Raw genomic sequence first — 21,307 nt, 5'->3', positions numbered from 1 at the left:
ATTGATTCTGTCAAATGTTATTTGATAACACGGTTTAGAAAGCAGTATCCGTTCTGCCATATTTATATTTTTAATTCAACGGATAACACGGAGAACAGACACTTCAATATTATCTCTATAGAATAATAATTAAATCACACGAAGCCTTGTCTCGAGATAAAATTAAATATAATATAACATACGGATATTTTGGAAATTTCCAATAAAAAATTATATCTCTTTACATCGGAACAAAAACAATAATTCAAGTTTTTTTTAACTTTCCTCGTCATACATCCGACTTATGCGTAGTACATTATCCAAAATCAATTAATTTTGTTCTAATTTTAAAGCAATACATACTAATTTGAGACAGTAACATTACAATCTATGTAATAATTGTATATATGCACGAAAACCACACCTTCAATATAATTATATATTAATTTGACTACTAATTGATTTCTAATATACATTGCACTCGACAATACTATTTTTGATACACATTGATTATTTAGCAGATTTAAAAGATGCAGAATTCATTTATTTGGGGAACGCTGGCCTAGCTACATACGATCGTAACATAATATTTATCAATTAATATCAGAAAATAAAAATACTATAAAGTAAAGAATTATAAATCACAGTTCTGAGTGGGGCAAGGAAGTCGAAGGAGGCGGTCGCTCCAAAGATGGTTTTATAACTGACTGCAAATTGGCGAGTGCCGTTTCAGTCTGCAAAAGAAAAATAAATTCCAATTAGCCATGCAGACCCATCGCACATAATTCATAATATATGTTCATTGGCTTGCTGGGAATACAAATACAATCCTGCAAATCAGAAATAATAGATTTCTTTTAACGGTATCAACTGTCGATTCTTGGTGGAAAGACAGTGTATTATGTAATCAAAATAAAACACCGAGTTAGTTACATTGGTTATCTATGTAGTTGGAATATAATATAAAACCATTTATTATTGTTTTATTTTAATAATTAATAGAAAGAATTTATCTTGAGATAAATACAATAATATTATATCATGGCAAATATAGAAAGCAAATTACTACAATTTCTGATAGAAAACTTACTGTATGCTATTAATTATTATTAAAATAGAAAAACGTACGACTTATTAACGATTTCGTTTTAATACCAAGAATTTGGACTAATAAATAGAAGGTGTCTTATACTTTATTTCTGTGATGACATTTGAAATTACTTTGGAAGTGCATGAAGTACGGTTAAGTTGGTAAACTCCACAAATATTAAAATTACTCAGTTGCCATTCCGGTTTTCTTACAATTGCATCGGTGGTCATTTTTTATCTACATTGTGATTACTTACTCGAGTGCAGTTATACGGTTTTATACAAATTTTACATGATATCTCAACTAAATAATAATGCCGAAGTAAAGTATTATTGGCTGCTTATCTACTCATCATGACGGATTGTCTTTTTTTTCTTTCTTTGCAAATTGGCAAATAAAGTCATAGCAGTAGTGTGAAGTTCTCTGCAAATGAACCTGGATGTGGACCAGTGGTCGTTTTTTCGCTTAAATATACATTTAGGCTCAATCTCAATAGGAGGTTTTCAATATCTTTGTTTAAATATAATTTTTTTATAATTTTTCTGAGGATTTGACTGCGACTCGCTGTTCTATTACCACCTCTCATTTGAATGAGAATCTGTTGTCCCGGCCTTCTCCAATTTTACTGACATCTTACGTCTTCCCGATGCCAGGGCACATTTTAGATACTCCGCGACGTTCTCAAAGACACCTGCGAGTCGCAGCTCCACTCGGTGTTCAAATTTTGTCTTCCTGAACAACACATTCATTACAGAGCCGGTAATCGTTTCTCCCCGTGGGGACATCAAATGGTGTGGACTGATCTTAGTCTCAATATCAACTTATGCTCATTTTAAATATGATATAACCATGATGCCTTTGAGATGTGGTGTTGGCGCCGAATTCTTCGCATTTCTTGGACGGAGCACAGGACGAACCAGTCAATCATCCAGAGACTGAAAATAAAGGAACGGCTCTCGACGATATGTCTGAGAAGAATTCTGCAGTTTTTTGGATATATTGTCAGGCGCGGACCGGACAACCTGGAGAGACTGGTAGTTTTGGGCACCCTCCAGGGAAGGCGAAGCAGAGGAAGAGCGTCTGCGCGATGGAGCGACCAAGTGAAAGAGCTGACTGAGGGCACCATCCATTCTGCCCTGAGAGAAGCGGAAGATCGAGAAGGATGGAAAAACTTGGTCGCTCAAAGGATGGCGAAATTTAAATGTGGTCACGATCCTCAGCCATGAGTGCACGACCAAGAGATAACCACGAACATGTAATGTACACAAAACATCGACGTTTACAATAATATCCTTTTACGGTATTAAAACATTTTACATAATCATGAAATGTTTATTTCTAAAATGAGAAAAGATATTATGTTAGTACTTACATGTTTTAGTAATGAAATAGCGTCATTTAGTGCTTTTCTCCATTTGTCTAATTCTGCTATGTGGAATGAGGATTGGTCTTTCAATAGCTTCGACCATTCTGCTATGAGTTCCGGCGTTGGACTATTTTCATGGCTGCAAAAATATATTCGTGAAAGACTAATATTCACAATAGATAGCTATGTGAAAGACCTCAGATATGCGAGCGAACAGGCCTATTATTTACTGATGACTCACATAGGAAAACTGTACACAGATCGCACTCTGAATATGAACATTCCTCAGGTTATTGCGCAATTATTCGCACACAGGGATCCAAGGATAAAAAAATATTTTAATTCTTGTAACAGTAAAAGATTACTTATAATAGTCCTCCTATAAAGTTGGTACTTACCTAATTTCATCAACATTTTTTACCACCGCCATAAAAAAATTTCTGACTTATGTAAAAGTATATTTACCACAATAAATAATTAATAAAGTCATTCAAATGGTCAGAATGTCTTTTAAAACGATCCAATAAATCTTTCTCAAGCTTCATGAAATGTTCTCCATTATTTTAAGAAGTCACAACAATATAATATAATAATATGGATGTATGTATTTTAATCAATAATATTTTTTTCAGTGGGTAATACAATATCAGCAACGCTTTTTTCATTTGTCGACTTCAAAAAATAAAAAAATGTTTTTAAAATTGAAACTACAGAAGATCTGTGTGCAATTAATTTTTTGGAAAATGTAAAATTTATAACTATGTACTATGTATATCGTCATTCAGCTGTTAAGAACCCCAAATGTGACAATTTTCTTTTTTTTTTAATTTCTTATTCGTTTATCTAAAAAACCTCAATGTTGCATGTATTACTAAAATTAAATTTACATTTTAATAATTTTCTCTAATTAATATAGTCATCAATACTCGGTGACGATAAGCCCCTTACTACCTTTTAGTTAGATTAATAATGTTATTCATTGACTTACGAAATGTTTGTTCATGTTTGTGCTTATAATATTTCAATTGGAGGTTTAAACAGCTCAATTATGTTATGAAAAATAGAAAAATCATAACTAACCTTATAACATTAGCTGGGAATTTATCACTGTCGAACATGCCACGCGAGTTGTTGTCCATGTTCCACAATTTCCAATAGAGGACGCCATTCAACGTCACCATCAAGCACAGAAAACAAAATAGCAGGATCCAGAAGAGCTTAGAAGAAAAGAAATTGGGAGGAATGATGGGAGGCGCGCCCCCGTGGTGGGACGGGGTACCAGTGAGAGACTTTCGGGAAGCCAAAGGTCGGTGCATCGGTGACGCCTGCAATATGCCTATCTCTAATTCTCTCTGGGTGCCTGCAAAATAGTTTACATATTTTCAGACACATACGCAATAATGAAATGGAACTATGTGTACAAATTTTCAAGTTCTCTCAAAAACAATAGGTACTGTTCGGTTAAAGCGGATACAGCGGAAAACGCATTTTGAAAATAGCCGATAAACTGTATTATTTGTTAGGTTAACCTAACCAAACCTAACCTAACCCAAACTAACAAATAATCCAGTTTATCGGCTATTTTCAAAATGCGTTTTCCGCTGTATCCGCTTTAACCGAACAGTACCAAACAATAATTTTCTATCTTATATATTATTATAATTTGTTGATCATAAAATAAAAGCTGATTAATCTGCACACAAAGGAAAGAATACGCACAAAGCCTGTCTCCATATGAGTGTATAACTCATACTGAATTAGGGATTACAATACCGGTATTCCAAAACTGGTATCCCAGTATTTTTCGAAACAAAACGTATTAATTAACATAAAAGGTTTAACAGGACTCTATTTTTTTTAATATTAATACTATCGACCGAAGGTACTTGATGGAATTTGCATTTAAATTCTAATGGATTTAAGCTCTGTACTATTCCATTTAAGTCGTTTTTTGCGACCTGGGTTTCGCCTTTCGGCATCTTCAGGCGTCATGTAAACTCACCAAAGGTAAACACACACTGACAACGAACACATTTTTGTGTATAGTATTTTTATTGTTTATAAAGAATAATGATCTATTATTAGGTTTTTGACGATTTATTATAATAATATGCTATCGAGTGTATTGTTATTAATAAGATAGGGTTTTTACTAATTAGGTTTTTTACTGACACTTCAACTATTCATAATTTATTTATTGTATTTTTTGTGACTCTGACTAGATAGGTAGGTAATGGAGTTTTTACCTACTTTATTGTATTGATTTACTATATAAGGTAGAGTTAAGAGTGTTCGTTGTCAGTGTGTTTTTACCTTTGGTGAGTGTACACGACGCCTGAAGATGCCGAACGGCGAAACCCGGGTCGCAAAAAACGGCTTAAATGGAATAGTACAGAGCTTGAATCCATTAGAATTTCTATTCTTTTTGTCGGGTTATGTAATGTCTGGCTTATATCCGTTGTCTTTCGACGTCCTTGACCAGCAATGACACATACAGGTTTTCGAAACACATCTTTTGCATACCTACGGTACCGACTTCCAATTTAAAATTTATCCAAATATTTTCGCCAGTCCCTCATGGGTGTTAGAAGTGTCGGGTGTATTTTTAGATGAATCTGAAATCGCGGTTAAATACTGTTCGTTTGTGTAATAATTAGTGACCTCGGCCCCAGCAGCGAATATTTCATGATGAAGTAATAATTATATACTATAATGGACTTTCCTGTGCCTATTTGTTTTATATTTATCTACTAAAGAGTAACTTATACAATAATGGAGAATTTTTTTGTTATGTGTTTGGTTTTACTTCTTACGGGATAAAAGTAAAGAAATTGCTATGTGTAACAAGTGCAATAAACTAATAAAACATTAGGTGGAATACCAGTGACATACGTATCTAAGAACACTTCATAATATAAATTTATTGAAAGATTTGATTTATTCGAAGAAAGTGCCAATGGTTCAACTACTAGGTATTTGTAAACATCAGCATCCCTAAAATATTATGATACCTTTCCCTATATGTACATAATTAACGGTTTACATATATGTACATAATTATGCTATAAATATTATGCGAAAACCGGTATTAATATTTTCATTGGGTATTGCGATCCCTATACTGAATACAGCAGATGTCTCAAAATTATATTGTTCAATCGCGAGTGCAGAATTACAAGATTTGAAGAGTTTATTTTTGGTGAAACAAAAGCAACAATGATGCAGCTTAGAAAACTACTTCATTGTTAGGTTTGTTTTGTCGAAAATAAACACTTAGAACCTTGTAGTAATAGGCTCATGAATGAGAAGCCAACAGATTAAGGCCCTCCTCCCACGGAGCAACTGAAATCTGACGGAACTGAAACTAAAATTCCAACCAGTATCTAGCTAATGTATTTCAATGGCGGCTCGCTGACGGTGAGACTGGAATCTCTCAGTTTCAAAACGGTCGCGAAGAGACGCGACATGCTGGTCGCGCGGTCTCTCAAGTTTCCAGTCACCGTAAAACAGTGGTACCAATATCAGTAGATTCGGTGAAAAACCATATTTTCTTACCAAAATTGGTAGCACTGCGTAACAAGCGTAATGCAATAAAAACCATAACAACCCAAGACGTCAAAAGTACAAGATAAGCAAAATTGAAATAACATAATTGTATTCGAGTAAACGTAGCAGCGTGCGTGTTGTCGGTTTTTGTACAAAACAGCTGATGGTCCAGTTTGACAGTTTGAAGTTATGTGATTATTATTTCAAGTGGGTTTCAGTAGCGTATCACATTGGTCAGTTTATGAGCTCCATCACCAATCAGTTTCGTCAGATTTCAGTTGCGCCGTGGGAGGAGGGCCTAAGCAATTGGCTAACAATCACTCTTCCATAACACCCACAAAATGCAGATACGTTAAAATAAGATTTACCTATTCCTCTTCTTCTCCGTCTACTTTTCCTTTTGGATGGTCCGCGTTCGTCTTCTACTTCCGTATGAACGGCTTTTAAGAAAGTGTCAAAGTAATCGTCTAAACCTGCCCAGCAATTCTTTTCGATGAACCCTACAACGGAATACAATATCTTTATCATATTTATTTCATATTTATCATTTATCATTCTTTTTGTCATATTTATAGCTTTCGAGGGTGCTCGGTGTATTTAATACACGTGATATTTAATTTTATTCTTTTCCACAAATTATTTGATAAATATGTATATAGTTTGCTGTATCGTTTCTGTGGTCGTGATCATTAAACAAATCAAAACCTACCGTAACACAGAAACAAGTAGACTGTATTACGTTTTGTTTTGTCTAACAAATTATCATTTAAAAATTTAAAAAAATATAGTCTATAATACATTTTTGTAAAAACCATAAATAATACATGTTTACCAGCAAATGCAACTTAATATGTATCAATATTAAGTGGTAGCAATACAGACTGCTGGGTAAATTGAATAAATTCATTTGCGATTCATGTATAAAATGTAAACATGGAAAATTTATTCCATTTAAAACCACAGGTTTTTTCTCTCGTCCTTCAAACAACCTTCACCGGTGATAATATTCATTTTTTAAGTAGAGATAGATCAAGTTATAAAAACATTACACTTTTTAATTTCCATGATACACAAAGAATAAGCTCTGCCTAAACTCTGCAACTCATACTTAAATTGTTGTAAATTATTCAGTATTTCTGATAAAATGGTTGAAACTATGATACTAAATTATTTTTTTATAACAAACCTCTAACGAATGCCCAGACATTCTTCCTGTATTTTATCTGACCGAAAACTTGCAAATTTGTAACATTTTCTGATACTCTATGAAGACAATAATGCACTATTACGGTAAAGGAATCTGCATACGGTATACCGGCATTATTACTCGTCACTTCGATTGAATAAACTTGCCCGGGCTTTGTACATTCCAACATAACCTACAAAAATAGTTAAACAGTTTTAATCATAATTTTCTTTTTTTTTCAAATCAATATTGAAATAGAAATAGAACATAAAAATATTTTAAACAAAACCAGAGAGAATAAAAGAGTTACCACTGAAAATTTGTACAGGGATGTTTCGCAAAAAGAAATTCAATCGAATTTTGACAAAATAAGATAACTATTTAAATGAGTACCTACATAAAAATATTTTATACCTGAGTTTCGGTGACTTGTGCAGTTTTAGGACCGACAGCTTGGCCGAGTAAAATTGTAAAACTAACTTGTCGACATTTCAGTCCTGTATCAGGGTTGTGTTTCCACGATGCCTGAAATATAATGGGTATAGGTATTATGAAATAAATATATACTTTTAATTATGATTCAGAATATGTATTATCAAAAAATTGTCACCTGAACTAAATCGGTCGTCTTTCTAGTGGCCAACAGTTCAATGTAAAATTTGGAATTGGTGAACATCATCGTGAAGAGCTGGTCGATGTGGACGTGCACGTCTGTGGATACCAGTTTCCGACCGTCGTGGGGATCCGTACATTGTGAACCGTGCAGCTCATGACCGAAGCTGGAAACATTTTATGAAACATTAATCCAACTGCAACCGTACATTACAAAATATTAACGTATATCTAATAATATTACAATTGCTTTGCTTGCTTTGGTCGGTATTGATTGGATATATCTGTCAATTAATTGAATCAATATTTACGCAGAGAGTATTCGGAACTAACAATTAGATCGGTAATCCCCTGTCGATGCAAATGTATATACATAAAAATTCAGTCATAATATGGTTAGAATAACCATGTTATGAATTTTCATCAACTTAATCCAAAATAATCACAGTTTCTTATCATTATTTTCACATAGTGTTTTTAAGTTGTATTTTTAATAATTTTACCATTTCATGTATGATCAAACGAATGAAAAAACTGGGTAGTGTTAACTTGGTGCTACGCTTAGCAGAGCTAGTCTAACAAATTCACAACATCTCTGCAAAACTAAATATTACTCCACAGGAAGAAAAGAGTCCCGTCAGATTGTGGTTCATATTGTCTCAGCAATCTAATTTTTAAGTCAATCAAAAAACCGAATAGTTTCAGCGAAAGTTATTACGATATAGTAGATATTAAAAAAAAAACTTACAATAACTACTGCATTCATTTCTTCAATATTTCAATTGAAACTTTTGATATTTCGTTTAACATGGCATTCAAAAAATTGATAAGTGAATGGAAATTAGAAACAATATTTAGTTACAATGTATTCACAGTAATATATTTACAAAAAAATCATATTATGTTGTTTTATTTATTAGTACATATGCTGTGTGAAAACTTCCCTCGAAATTCTGTGATTTCTTTTTATTTCAGTAAAACTTTCTCTTTACGAAAGTTTATTTCTCAAAATTTTATTATAGTCAGTGCCCAAGTATTTATGTACTAAAAAATTAAATTTGGAAAGTTTCTGTCAAATAATTGACATAGGCAGATAATATGAAATGTTTGGAGATACGTTATTATGGTGATTAATTAATTAATATACATCAATAATCTTATCAGATGAGATGAGATGATTTTATCAAACATTTTTTTATCATTTTTAAATCTTCAAGGTTAAAACTATGTACATGTTACAACAAAATTAAATGTAGATTACATAGATGTATAATGTATTATCTTCGTAAAAAATTCGCAGACCAAAATATATTTTATGCCAGCTTATAATTGATTATAATTATAAATAATTAATATTACTACATGTAAAAATGGCGACAGTTTGAATTTAAAACTACTTTATCAATTTAGGAAGTACAACCGGATAACAGGATGTATTTGAAATTGTATTGATAAAACTTTAGAGCGATACCAAAATAATCCCATTACTGCAGGGTCGGTGAGCAGAGGTTAACTAAAAGGTGAAAGTTTTCGGGGTCATGAAGGATCAAAAAAATACAAATAAAAATCAACAAAATTATCAGAAGGCTTTTAAAACTGCCGGTGTAGAAATGAAAAAAATTCTGCTGCCTTTTGATCTCGACATGAAAATAGCATCCATGTTAACCAGACATCGATGCTTTTCTATTCATTTTGTATGTGTGTGGTTATGTTTGCGGATATGACCGGGCGTATAGTGCCGGCCATAGAATGGCAAAAAACGCAAAGTTATTCGCCCGTCTTTGAAGACAAAATACAGAATGCCAGTCTCAGGCGTTTGTTTTGAATAATTTAAAATTCGGAAGAATACTGGTCCAATAATGAGACATTTAGCATATGATTGGTAAGTGTGTATGATAAACTTTCAATATATTTAAAAAAAAAAAAGTTTATTTTTGCTAAAAAAATTTGCAGCCTCTCACTTGCCGCCATACAAAACCTTCCGGCACAGATCTGGTATTTTTAGTAAATCTTGAACTTGATAAACATTTCTTCTTCATTTGAAGGGTATCTTTTTGTTTAGTTTTAAGTTCCCTGACCGCTGCACTATCGTAATCCTAATGCGCCGGCTAGACTTGCCTGCGCGGTATACACTTTTACAGCACCTTTTGGTTTGCACGTGCTTCCGTTTGCCCGTCCATACACACGGGCTTCCTGATACAAACCGGTTAGCGTTAGATTAGTAAAACAAGTTTTAATGTTTATTGGTGTTTCGTAATCAAAAATATCTGGGTTTTACTGTAGGCATAGTTGAAATAATAATACAAATGGTTCATACCTGAGGGGCTTATCTGGCTCACTTTCAGATGTGTCTGACATATCGGTTTGTAGTGTATCTCCGCCGTTAAAATTTCCATTAGTGGCTTAAATAAATCAAAAGAGAAGACCAGACATTAGAATATTATATAATTATTATGTTATAAGTCAATAATTTATTAAATAATTTTTCGAATCGGTTGCTGCATTTGTTGAAAAAGGAATGATATGTAAAACTTCTGATAAACATAACCTTTTTATCAGTACGGCTAATTTATTGATTTACTAACTATTTACGGGCCACACTGGAAACAAATGTCATAGGCAATGATGCACCTATTTTTTTAATAATCAATGAACATACTGTGTTTGCTAACATGGGAAAGGGAGGCGCATCGCGGCCACTGCGGTGAAGAGGAGTTATTAGTAGAAGCGGTGCTGGACAAATCGACTAGCGGTGGGGATCCTAAATCTTCGTTTCTTGCTGCCGCGCTTTCCATGCTCTGTTCCAAAAAAGCCTAGAAATAAAATTTTTATCATTGAAAATAATGGTATTTAAATATTGAACTCGGTCATAATGCGAGACATTCATTGTACCTATCCAATGTTTCACCAACCACACATTTCTCTCTCTAAGCTCTACACATATATTTCAGTCGGTGACTACCTGAGATGTATTCCTTTTATTAATCACGAAAATATGCTGAATGATATGAGAGAAATTAATAAAAAAACTTAAGTATTACCTAAAATTAATTATATTATTACTATTTATATTATAATATCATAAGTTTTTCCTTGATTACATCACTTTTTCAATGAAACCAGCTCTACGCATCAATATAGCATTTACAGTAGCCATTTCAGTTTATTCAATGTTAACATTCAATGTTAACCAAGGAAGTTATTTTCAATTTACAAGACAAGTAAGTTACAGTTACCTCTGTTATGGACTCTGCCGACAGTCTCATGCCTGACAGTTTGTCATCTTCAAGAAAGTTTTGAGGATAGTCTTCATCGTCAGTGTTGAATCCTAATTCTTCTCCATAACAGATATGAACCTATTTGAATACAAAATCACTTTATCACATAAAATATAAAAAAAACAGGACGCAAACATGGAAAGTTGTGGGATGGTTTAATATGATTAAGTAATAATATCATGGCTTTAAAAAAACTTTCTGTTAATTTACAGTATTTATAGTGCTAATAATTACAGCATTGCTTCATCTGCTGTAGCACAACAACCCATTGAAACAATTTATTGAGGTTGTCAACTTTTTCTCTGTGTGTACATGGCTTTAGATTGCGAGATTAAAGCAACGGTCCCCAACCTTTTGGACCTCGCGGACCACTAAACTCAAAATCTTGAATCCCGCGGACCACTACCACGTATTTTTTCCACACTTGTTTAAAATTCGATATGTCAATATAATGATAAAAGAATTATAATAAATAAACTTATGAACACAGATATTCATTACAAAAAATGCAAAAACAATCATTTTATTAAAAAAGAATCAATAGGTACAATTATTATATTAATATGAGTTCTACGTCAATATAGAGGTGCATAAAAGATTGATTACAGGTTAACAGAAAGATAATCAGTGTAACCTTTGTTGCTGCTTGTTTGAAACAAGCTGTTGGATTCTTAGTTCCGATGGCGTGGCGTTACCGCAACACGGAGAGCCGTTTGTATTTCAAGCCGACTTATTTTTTAGCCATTTTATTTTATCCCGAACAGCAAGCTTTATTCAATTTATTTCTTCTTCCACACATTGACTATAGACTGACGACGTAATAAGGCTTAAATTTTATTAATAAATACGAAAATTGCAAAAATATTCAAAATACTCAGCAGACCACCAAAATTCTTTCACGGACCACCGGTTGGGGACCGCTGGATTAAAGCATTAAAAACCTACGTATAACAGCTAAAACTCATCAATATTCAACAAAAAAATAAAACAACTTTTTAATACTAAATAGTACTATTATTTTAAATCAGTTTACATATCAATTCTAATGGGAGAACATGAAAGAGCACGAGTTGGAGATATACATACCCACTGCCAGAGATCCTGGTTCGACATAGGCTGGTCCATCAAAGCATTTTGCCACTGTCTAAATAGCATCAGATAAGCCTTATCGCGGCCAGCAAACGACGTAAAGAAATGCTTCTCATAATCGGTGCAGACCAAAATCGCATTAGGAATAACGAGAGCCGTTTTCTCTTTGGTAATGGCCGTGACGTCCTTCCAACGCAGCGACAGAAACGTCTCCCATCGGAAAATGTTGGCGTAGAAGCACAGATAGTTTTGGGACACGTACAGCCGTCCGTGGACCAGAATGTCTTTTTGGATAGCGCAAGAATAGTCTTCGTATCCATAGAGAAGCAGAGAAAAACAAATAATGTACAATTGAGAGACACTAACAATAAATGCAAAGATGAATTAGTATAATAACATCGCCAAACTTTGTTAAGACTACAAAAAATATTCTTTCAGTGTAAACAAACGTTAAAAACTTTGTGAGCTGATTTTTATTGATGATAAACAATCATTTCTAATAAGATATAAGCTTTATTATGTAAATAGGCCCATATTATGGTATGCTTAGACGAGAAAAATTTATTTTATCTTTCTTATTATTTATTTTCACTGTATACATTCTAGACACAGCATATGAATACCACTACATGGAATTATCGTAAAAGATATTATTTACGTAGGTTAGTTGTTAGCCATTCGCATAACCTTAACCATTCTAGGATGGTAAAAGAGAGCAGGTCAGGAAAAATGTCCAGAACGCATACGGCCTGTATTTTAATACACAAAATATGTGAAATTTCCCCAGGCAGCATTTAATGCTATAACTCCCCGATATTAGAGAGCTAATGTGAAACATGACTGCTGAGCTATGTCAGCTAAACAAAATAATAGCCATATAAATATAATCTAAAATATATCAGATTGTCACAGGGCATAAGTGTGAGAGTTTAATAAGACTGCTCCAATATTAAAAAATATGACAAAAATCGCCAATGCATCAAATCTACATAAGTAGTATGGTCGCAGAAACATAATTTTTTAAACAGAGATAATTATTATAAGCAGCAGATAAAGAGAGGTTATAATATGAAACAATGTTATAATTTTCATGTTTGCATTCATTGAAAACTGTCTCTTTATTAATAAACAAAACAAACTCACCTCGAATAAAAACTATAACAGTCCAAATCCACCAACATTTTTAAACACTTCAATTCACAGCTTTGAAAAAAAAACTAAATCATAAATTCAATTAGAAAATAATGTTTTTTGCTTATCTTTTCGATGATAAAGTTAAATAATGCCAACTGTAAGAAGCGTGTAAAAAAATTGATAACAATTTTAAATTCCCGGTGAACAAAAAATTCAAAAACCATTCAGAGACTAATCTGACTTCCCCGCACTACATGTGCACAATGACAGATAAATTTTTATTCAATACAGCTGTTATGTCATAAATTATCAACGAGTATGTTGATTCTAATATTATCAGGCGATGAACAAATAAATTGTATGTACTTGCATACCAACGTGTTCTGCTAGTGATAAAATGAATATTATATAGATTATAAGTAATTACTGTTTTCGTGAATTTCAGTAGCTGAGATTTAGCAGGTCACTATGCATGAAATTACTTTAATGTTATAACTGAGAGAACTTAACGATTTCAAATATTTTATAAATCATATTTTCTTTACAAAATGATTTAAGTCCACCATAGCCTACTAATATTTACCTATTTTAATTATTATTTAACAGTAAGCATAAGGCCTGAGTGGCAGCATTTTGCAGAGCGCGACGTGCAACGTGCATGGTAAACAACTGCATACAATATCCACGCTGCACGCACGGCTCAGCAAAACACTCAGGCCTTACGCTAATAGGTATTTGGAGTTTGTCAAAAATTCATCCTTCCAAAAAAAAAATCAAATCCAACAATAAACACATAGGTACTAAATAATGCCAAGAACATACCATCCAATATTATTTTGACTTTTTAAGTTGGGTGAACACATTCGCGGACACAATATGTTAGCTAATACGTCATGTTAATGATATGAAACATATTAAAAATTTAATTTTTAAAATTTTTGATTTACATACATAGAAATGAGTTAAGTCTTAAGATATGACACTATCTAATGGAAATATGTTCGCACCGTGACACAAGTAGCAGGGAACATATTGTTTTAATCCAAAATACGACTTCTATAAACGTCGTGTCGTATTCCGTTCCACAGTACAGGACGTCTATGGACGTCCTGTCATATCACATCGCACAAAATACAACGTGCGATTAACGATTGTTAAAAACAATCATCTTGGCCCAATGAACAGGGAACACACTATTCATGATATTTTTGAAGTACCATTCAATGATTTTACAAAATAAGCACCGTATTGTTTGTTAACTCTTTTACTCCCAGCTGATTTAGCCTAGCATATGCGAAAACTCCCAAGCGTTTTTTGACAACAAATCGTCGATTTAGTTTTTTTTAAATAACTAATTCTACACATGTTTTAAAAATTTGAAACTTTTTTTGTGTGTTCTCAATGGTGTATAAAGCAATAATAAGTAATAATATTGATAGTTTACATCAATAAAACAAAATAAAAAAATAATGTATCAATATTTATTTAGAAATGAACGGATAAAACTATGTTTGAACAACAAAACAAGTGTGACAAAATTTTTTTATTTATAATTGATATATCAAATTTTATAATATAATCTATCCTTATGTAGTAACAGAAAAAAAAATAAACATATTATTATTTCTCTATGAAATAGAATTTTTATAAAGTAATCAAAAAAAATCGTATAGTGTCAAGGTATTCAAGAATATTATTCAATTCACGAAATCGCAAGAGAATTCGATACAGTATCGACGACTAACTGATATGGAATGAAGTAATTTCAAAAAATAAGTCTCAAAGCACTAAATCATTTATAATAATATTTATATTCATGTATTTTTTCACCATCTTACCAAAAATACAGTGGCATCCATTGTTAGTTCAAAAATTACAAATTTCATTTTGTAATGTAATATATGAATCATAAAACAACTAAAAGAAATATCAGAATTTAAAATGTGTCATAAAAATAATGTTTTATTATTTTTATGACCCTCTTTGGTCTCAAGTTCGACAGCAGAGCAATTATGACTTGTGAGTTATTAGGGTATGGCATAATTATAAACAATGCCAGACACTAAAATAAATGTTACTCACCACCCAACACACAGTGAATATAATGCTTCGTCTACATGAACGAAATATGACGGGAAAAAATTTGGAATAAATCGTAAATTTGGTTCCAAACTTTCGGCCGATGGATCGGCCCAGATGGAGTTTTCGCATAGGTATGGTGGGCCGAAATATCGGCCCCGTGGGAGTAAAAGGGTTAATCTCACGTTATGCCCAAAAGAGTTTCCTAGTACGGGTTTGAGACTAAATTGTGATTTAGATCGGTGTGCCCCAACCTTTTTATACCTGCCGACCGGTAAAACTTGGAGAAATATTTGGACGAAATGGCGGAAAAACCCAGAAATAAATTTTTAATATAGTATTTTGTTTATTAGTTATTTAAAGCCGATAGATATCAGTGGCGAAGGGTGACTTTTGGTAAAAGGTAGGCTGTGGAGATCAGAGAAAAAGAGCATACTTGTCAGGTATACTTACGGGAGATAAGAAGATAATACTTACGATATTACTACTGATGAATAGGTGCACACTAAAATGACAACGACACACTGAATCAACTGCCAGTTGAAAATGAATATTTATGATATAAATTGTTGTGATAATATTTAACCCTTTTACTCCCACGGGGCCGATATTTCGGCCCACCATACCTATGCGAAAACTCCATCTGGGCCGATCCATCGGCCGAAAGTTTGGAACCAAATTTACGATTTATTCCAAATTTTTTCCTGTCATATTTCGTTCATGTAGACGAAGCATTATATTCACTGTGTGTTGGGTGGTGACTAACATTTATTTTAGTGTCAGCATTGTTTATAATTATGCCATACCCTAATAACTCACAAGTCATAATTGCTCTGCTGTCGAACTTGAGACCAAAGAGGGTCATAAAAATAATAAAACATTATTTTTATGACACATTTTAAATTCTGATATTTCTTTTAGTTGTTTTATGATTCATATATCACATTACAAAATGAAATTTGTAATTTTTGAACTAACAATGGATGCCACTGTATTTTTGGTAAGATGGTGAAAAAATACATGAATATAAATATTATTATAAATGATTTAGTGCTTTGAGACTTATTTTTTGAAATTACTTCATTCCATATCAGTTAGTCGTCGATACTGTATCGAATTCTCTTGCGATTTCGTGAATTGAATAATATTCTTGAATACCTTGACACTATACGATTTTTTTTGATTACTTTATAAAAATTCTATTTCATAGAGAAATAATAATATGTTTATTTTTTTTTCTGTTACTACATAAGGATAGATTATATTATAAAATTTGATATATCAATTATAAATAAAAAAATGTTGTCACACTTGTTTTGTTGTTCAAACATAGTTTTATCCGTTCATTTCTAAATAAATATTGATACATTATTTTTTTCTTTTGTTTTATTGATGTAAACTATCAATATTATTACTTATTATTACTTATTATTACTTTATACACCATTGAGAACACACAAAAAAAGTTTCAAATTTTTAAAACATGTGTAGAATTAGTTATTTAAAAAAAACTAAATCGACGATTTGTTGTCAAAAAACGCTTGGGAGTTTTCGCATATGCTAGGCTAAATCAGCTGGGAGTAAAAGAGTTAATATAAGTTTTTTTTTGCTGTGTGCAAGTCTAAATGAACCCTTGACCTTCCAGCTTTGATAATATATGATTTTTTAACAAACGTCAAACTCGAGAATGATATTCTTAAAATTTGGTCTGTTGCACTTTTTAAAATCAATCAGAAAACTAGACATTTAATAAATACTTATATATTTAAAGCACTGACGAATGACTTAGGGTACAAAATAAGATAATCTATCCACATTCAGAACACAATAAATCACTGAATTTTGTCTAACAAAATAAAACTTTACCACCGTGTTTAGAACAACAATCTGACTGAATTAAAATGATATAAATTATGTTTGTCTATGACTGAACTAATATAAATAATAATCACGAGATATAATTATTTGTTATTTTTAAAAACAATTAATGATTATATCTGATTGAACCCAATAGATATTGTTTTTTTTAAATCATCTTATTTATTTATTATTTGCTTAAAGCGGCAGGCATAGACAATAAAATTTGCATAAAGAGTTATAAGTTGTGTCTCGAGCGCTTACCAAACGAGACAAAATTTGTAGACTTGCCTGAAGAGATGAGTCATCATAAGTATAGAAAACAATGTTCGATTATGATGTCAATAATCGTCATTCAAAGAACAAAGACAGATGTCCTAAACTTGACTAATTTAAACAGTCGCCATTCTAAATTTAAATTCTGACCATAGATGACTCAATATTTTAAAATATTCCACGTTTTAATAATGTATTTAAATTTGAAATAAATACTTGAAGATATAGTTTTCTTGGAGGTAGGCTTTAAATAATCGCTTAGTATGGAGCCTTCGCCACTGATAGATATAAGTCTGATCGAAAAAAAATATATAACATAAAAATTCTATTGTCAACTTGAAATAATCATAGACTGATCTGGAAATGAATTGTTAATAGAAGAAATTTAGTTTCTAAGAAAAAGTCTGAAATTTGCTGCCGCATATTTTCTAGAATAGTTAATAAACGTGGCTTCAATGTCGTTTCGAAGAAAGGAAGGGCTGCATTGACATTCATGTGGTTTCTCTATTTTGTCTTTATTACTGACTACACAAAAATAATAATAATTGTATACTTAGGAATTTTTGGCATATGCATTTAAAGTGGGCGACAACTATTTGCGGACCAGTAGAATAGTTTTGCAGACCGGCGGTTGGGAAACACTGATTTAGAATACTGTTATATTGGATTTACCCAAAATTTAAAACATTTCCCATTCGCCATTCGATGACAAATTGTATTCAGGCCCATTAGGGTAAAAGAATTGTATCTCCTCTAGACCAAACACAAGTAAATTTACATTCCACTGACATTAACAAGAAAGTGTTATCAGGAGATAATATGTATTGCACTATCTTTCATCTGTTAAATGTACTTATTTATAAGTAATTTTTTCGCGTAACATTATTTGAAAACACTTACAATAATAGAAATAAATACAGACAACGTAAATAATACGAAACCCAGCAGGATTCTAACCTGTGCCCTCAGGATTCACGTCTTTGTGACCTGATCAGTAAGCTATACGTGTCGTAGCTAATTATGTCGAAATCAACTAATGATTGTTACAATACTTTCTGAAACGTTCCAGTACCACACGTAACTCAAAATGGCTAAAAATTGAGATATTTTTCTTTGACTTTAAGGGGCCGATTAGCCATACTCTAATATTATGTTGAGACCCTAATTAAATACATAATAGCTGACAATTATTTCGTTGAATAAAATAAATTTAAAGTTTAACGTAAATGATATGTAGACAATATATATAAAATTTGAGATCGTCTCACCTACAATAAGTCTTTCGTCATCAGGTACATCTTTAAAAATCCTTTTGAAGTCCTCAGATCTACTTTTGTAAGTGGGGTAAAGGGCGCTGTACCAGGATTTCTTTTTGGATCTGCCCTCTTGCGATTTTTGCGTGGTCAGAGTAGCCGCGGTGAGGTTGGACGAAGACTGGTTAGAGGTCTTCGGGTGACATTCCTGGCTGGCCGACCGGTTCAAGGGAGGAAGGAAATTTTGTTCCGGCAAAGGGGTGCTCAGAGAGAGAGAAGGAGGAGGAGATGAATTCGATACGTTTGAGATAGTATCGCCGGAATATTTTACAGATATGATATTGCCGCCCTAAAAAATTAACACACTTATTGATTATAACTATTTAATTAATTAATAACACAAACTTTGGGCATAGTAATTTTACTTTTTTATAAAAGACCTGTTTATTAAGATACGATCAACAACTATCAGATGCTATATCAGATGAAGTAAATATTGATAAAAGTAAAATATGTGTTACTATATATTAATAAGAATGGTACATCATTTTTTTTATAGAAAAGCATTTTATTTATATAAATAACACAAAATTATGATCTCACATAAGGGGGGACATGCTCAGCGTAGGTCAAAATGGAGCTTTTATTGCATTTTCAAAGCATGATCCTGGACATTCCTTAAACGTTGTAGATAATCTATTTATATAATTTTGAAGCCTTATTATCCTTTATATTTATTTTAAACATTTGATGACTGCATAAAGTATTTTTATTACATAAAATAGTATTCGTATAAACCTCTCGCTCTAATGTTTTAGAATATAGTCATATTTCAGTACATGCAGTAGTGTTAAGATTTTTTACATTTATTAATTTTTAAACGCATTTATAAAACCATGAGTATAATTTATGTCAACATTATTATAGTGAAATATTTACGATAAAAAATTATATTGATAATCTCTGTGATCCCAAATTAGACAAGTATTAGGCATTTTATTATTCAAAAAATGGGCAAGATTAACACATTTGAAGATAATTCTAAAGATACTAATTATAAGCTATGTCTTTGACCATTCAAGTGTGATAAACATCCTACGAATAATGATTGTTTTATAATAATTATTGACCTAAGAATAAGGTAGTGTTTTTTTGAAATACACCATTTCTTTTGGCATTCCCCAGTGGTTAAGCTACAACATACGGCCGTAGCCATAAATTGACAAACTATAATTGAAGTAGGGAATGAAATGATGTTAACGTGCGTGTTGTAAGTTGTGGAGTATTCGAATAAATAATGTAACTTTTAAAGAAAATTAGACAGTTTAGATAAAGACAAAAAGTGAACTCTTCGAGCATAATTGTTGTCATACTCAAGCACATAAGTTCAATAGTTAGACGCCAAACTGACGCAACCGAAATCGGTGACTTAGTGGGAGTGAGAAAAACAAGTGATGTGTTTATTATTATTAGAATGTCTTAGATGAGACTAAATCAGTATCGTCTTCTCTGCAATTCGCTCGTAGTATTGTCTGAATATGGAAAGCCTCGATAATGCACTTACCTACAACTAATTTTCACTAGACTAATATTGGTAAATGTCTTACAATAACATTTTATACAGTTAATGCAAAAGTTCAGTGCTGACGACAATTCCTATGGTACATTTAAATTCTTACCATGGTAGGTCTGTACAGGAGTACTTATTGTTTACAGTTCTAATGCTGAAGCAAGTTAAACCAGGGTTAAAATATATGATTGATAATAATTTCAGAACAGAAAATTTGTCTATAGTAAAAGATAGAGTAATAAATTAAACGTCAGACGAAACAACGAAACTATTGTCTCGTACCAGATGTAGACGCAACTGAAATGTTGTTTAAAAATCTACCCAACTTTCAAAAAATAAATATTTAGATTTTATTCTAATTTTATTTAGAAAAGGTATTCTAACCCATATTCTTAGCAGCGTAAAATTACATATTTATGGGTTTTATTTTAATGTTTTATGTATCTGAAACTCATTGATGCTGTTTTAAAAATAAGAGAAAAAAATAGAAATTTGCAAAACATTGAATTATTTACAGGTTAAATAGTTTATTACTGTTTTTCAATGAATGATTAAAAAGCCCGGATTGTGCACTCGACAAATATATGCTGAAAAGGATAATGCGGTAGGTATGGAAAATTTTAATTGGAAATTAGATGGCATACTTTTATGTAAAAAGAATGACTTATTCATTTATGTGTTAAATTATTGCTTATTTGTATTAAAGCATAGTCATGTTATGTTGTTTCCTGGAAGAAATAAATAAACTTTGAATCTTAAAAAGATGCCACAAACTTTAAAATAGAATATTATTTGTCACTATAAAAGACTCTAATAATGCACAGTTCATTCACGATATTTAGTTTTGATTTATAGTGTCAACTAGAGGTGGGAAAACTGGTCGATTTTGAATACTAAGTATACTTACTACCAGTATAAAAAAATACTTAGTATCGAAACTTGTTCCAAAATACTTACTAGTATTTGGAATACTATATAGAGAGTTTGGCGTG

At 32.0% G+C, this 21,307-nt stretch overlaps 1 protein-coding gene across 2 annotated transcripts in view; it reads right to left on the bottom strand.

Annotated features, from left to right (window-relative positions):
- Window positions 1–486: 486 nt before the first annotated feature.
- Window positions 487–21,307, bottom strand: part of LOC147075657 (protein Aster-B-like) — a 33,112-nt gene continuing 12,291 nt past the window's right edge. For both annotated transcript variants that reach the window (XM_085941958.1, XM_085941959.1), the window contains 12 exons: window positions 18,761–19,094; window positions 12,144–12,454; window positions 11,016–11,135; window positions 10,439–10,592; window positions 10,097–10,181; window positions 7,778–7,946; window positions 7,582–7,692; window positions 7,168–7,360; window positions 6,350–6,481; window positions 3,516–3,795; window positions 2,442–2,574; window positions 487–713 (listed from right to left, as the gene is read on the bottom strand). In XM_085941958.1, the coding sequence (XP_085798084.1) occupies window positions 621–713; window positions 2,442–2,574; window positions 3,516–3,795; window positions 6,350–6,481; window positions 7,168–7,360; window positions 7,582–7,692; window positions 7,778–7,946; window positions 10,097–10,181; window positions 10,439–10,592; window positions 11,016–11,135; window positions 12,144–12,454; window positions 18,761–19,094 (2,115 nt within the window). In that variant the 3' untranslated portion in view covers window positions 487–620. The remainder of the gene's footprint in view (window positions 714–2,441; window positions 2,575–3,515; window positions 3,796–6,349; window positions 6,482–7,167; window positions 7,361–7,581; window positions 7,693–7,777; window positions 7,947–10,096; window positions 10,182–10,438; window positions 10,593–11,015; window positions 11,136–12,143; window positions 12,455–18,760; window positions 19,095–21,307) is intronic.

The sequence above is a fragment of the Rhyacophila brunnea genome, unplaced genomic scaffold (genome assembly GCF_057557595.1).
Source record: "Rhyacophila brunnea isolate RB1 unplaced genomic scaffold, BYU_Rbru_1.0 scaffold_14, whole genome shotgun sequence".
Classification (NCBI taxonomy): domain Eukaryota; kingdom Metazoa; phylum Arthropoda; class Insecta; order Trichoptera; family Rhyacophilidae; genus Rhyacophila; species Rhyacophila brunnea.
This window is presented reverse-complemented; position numbering and strand designations above follow the sequence as displayed.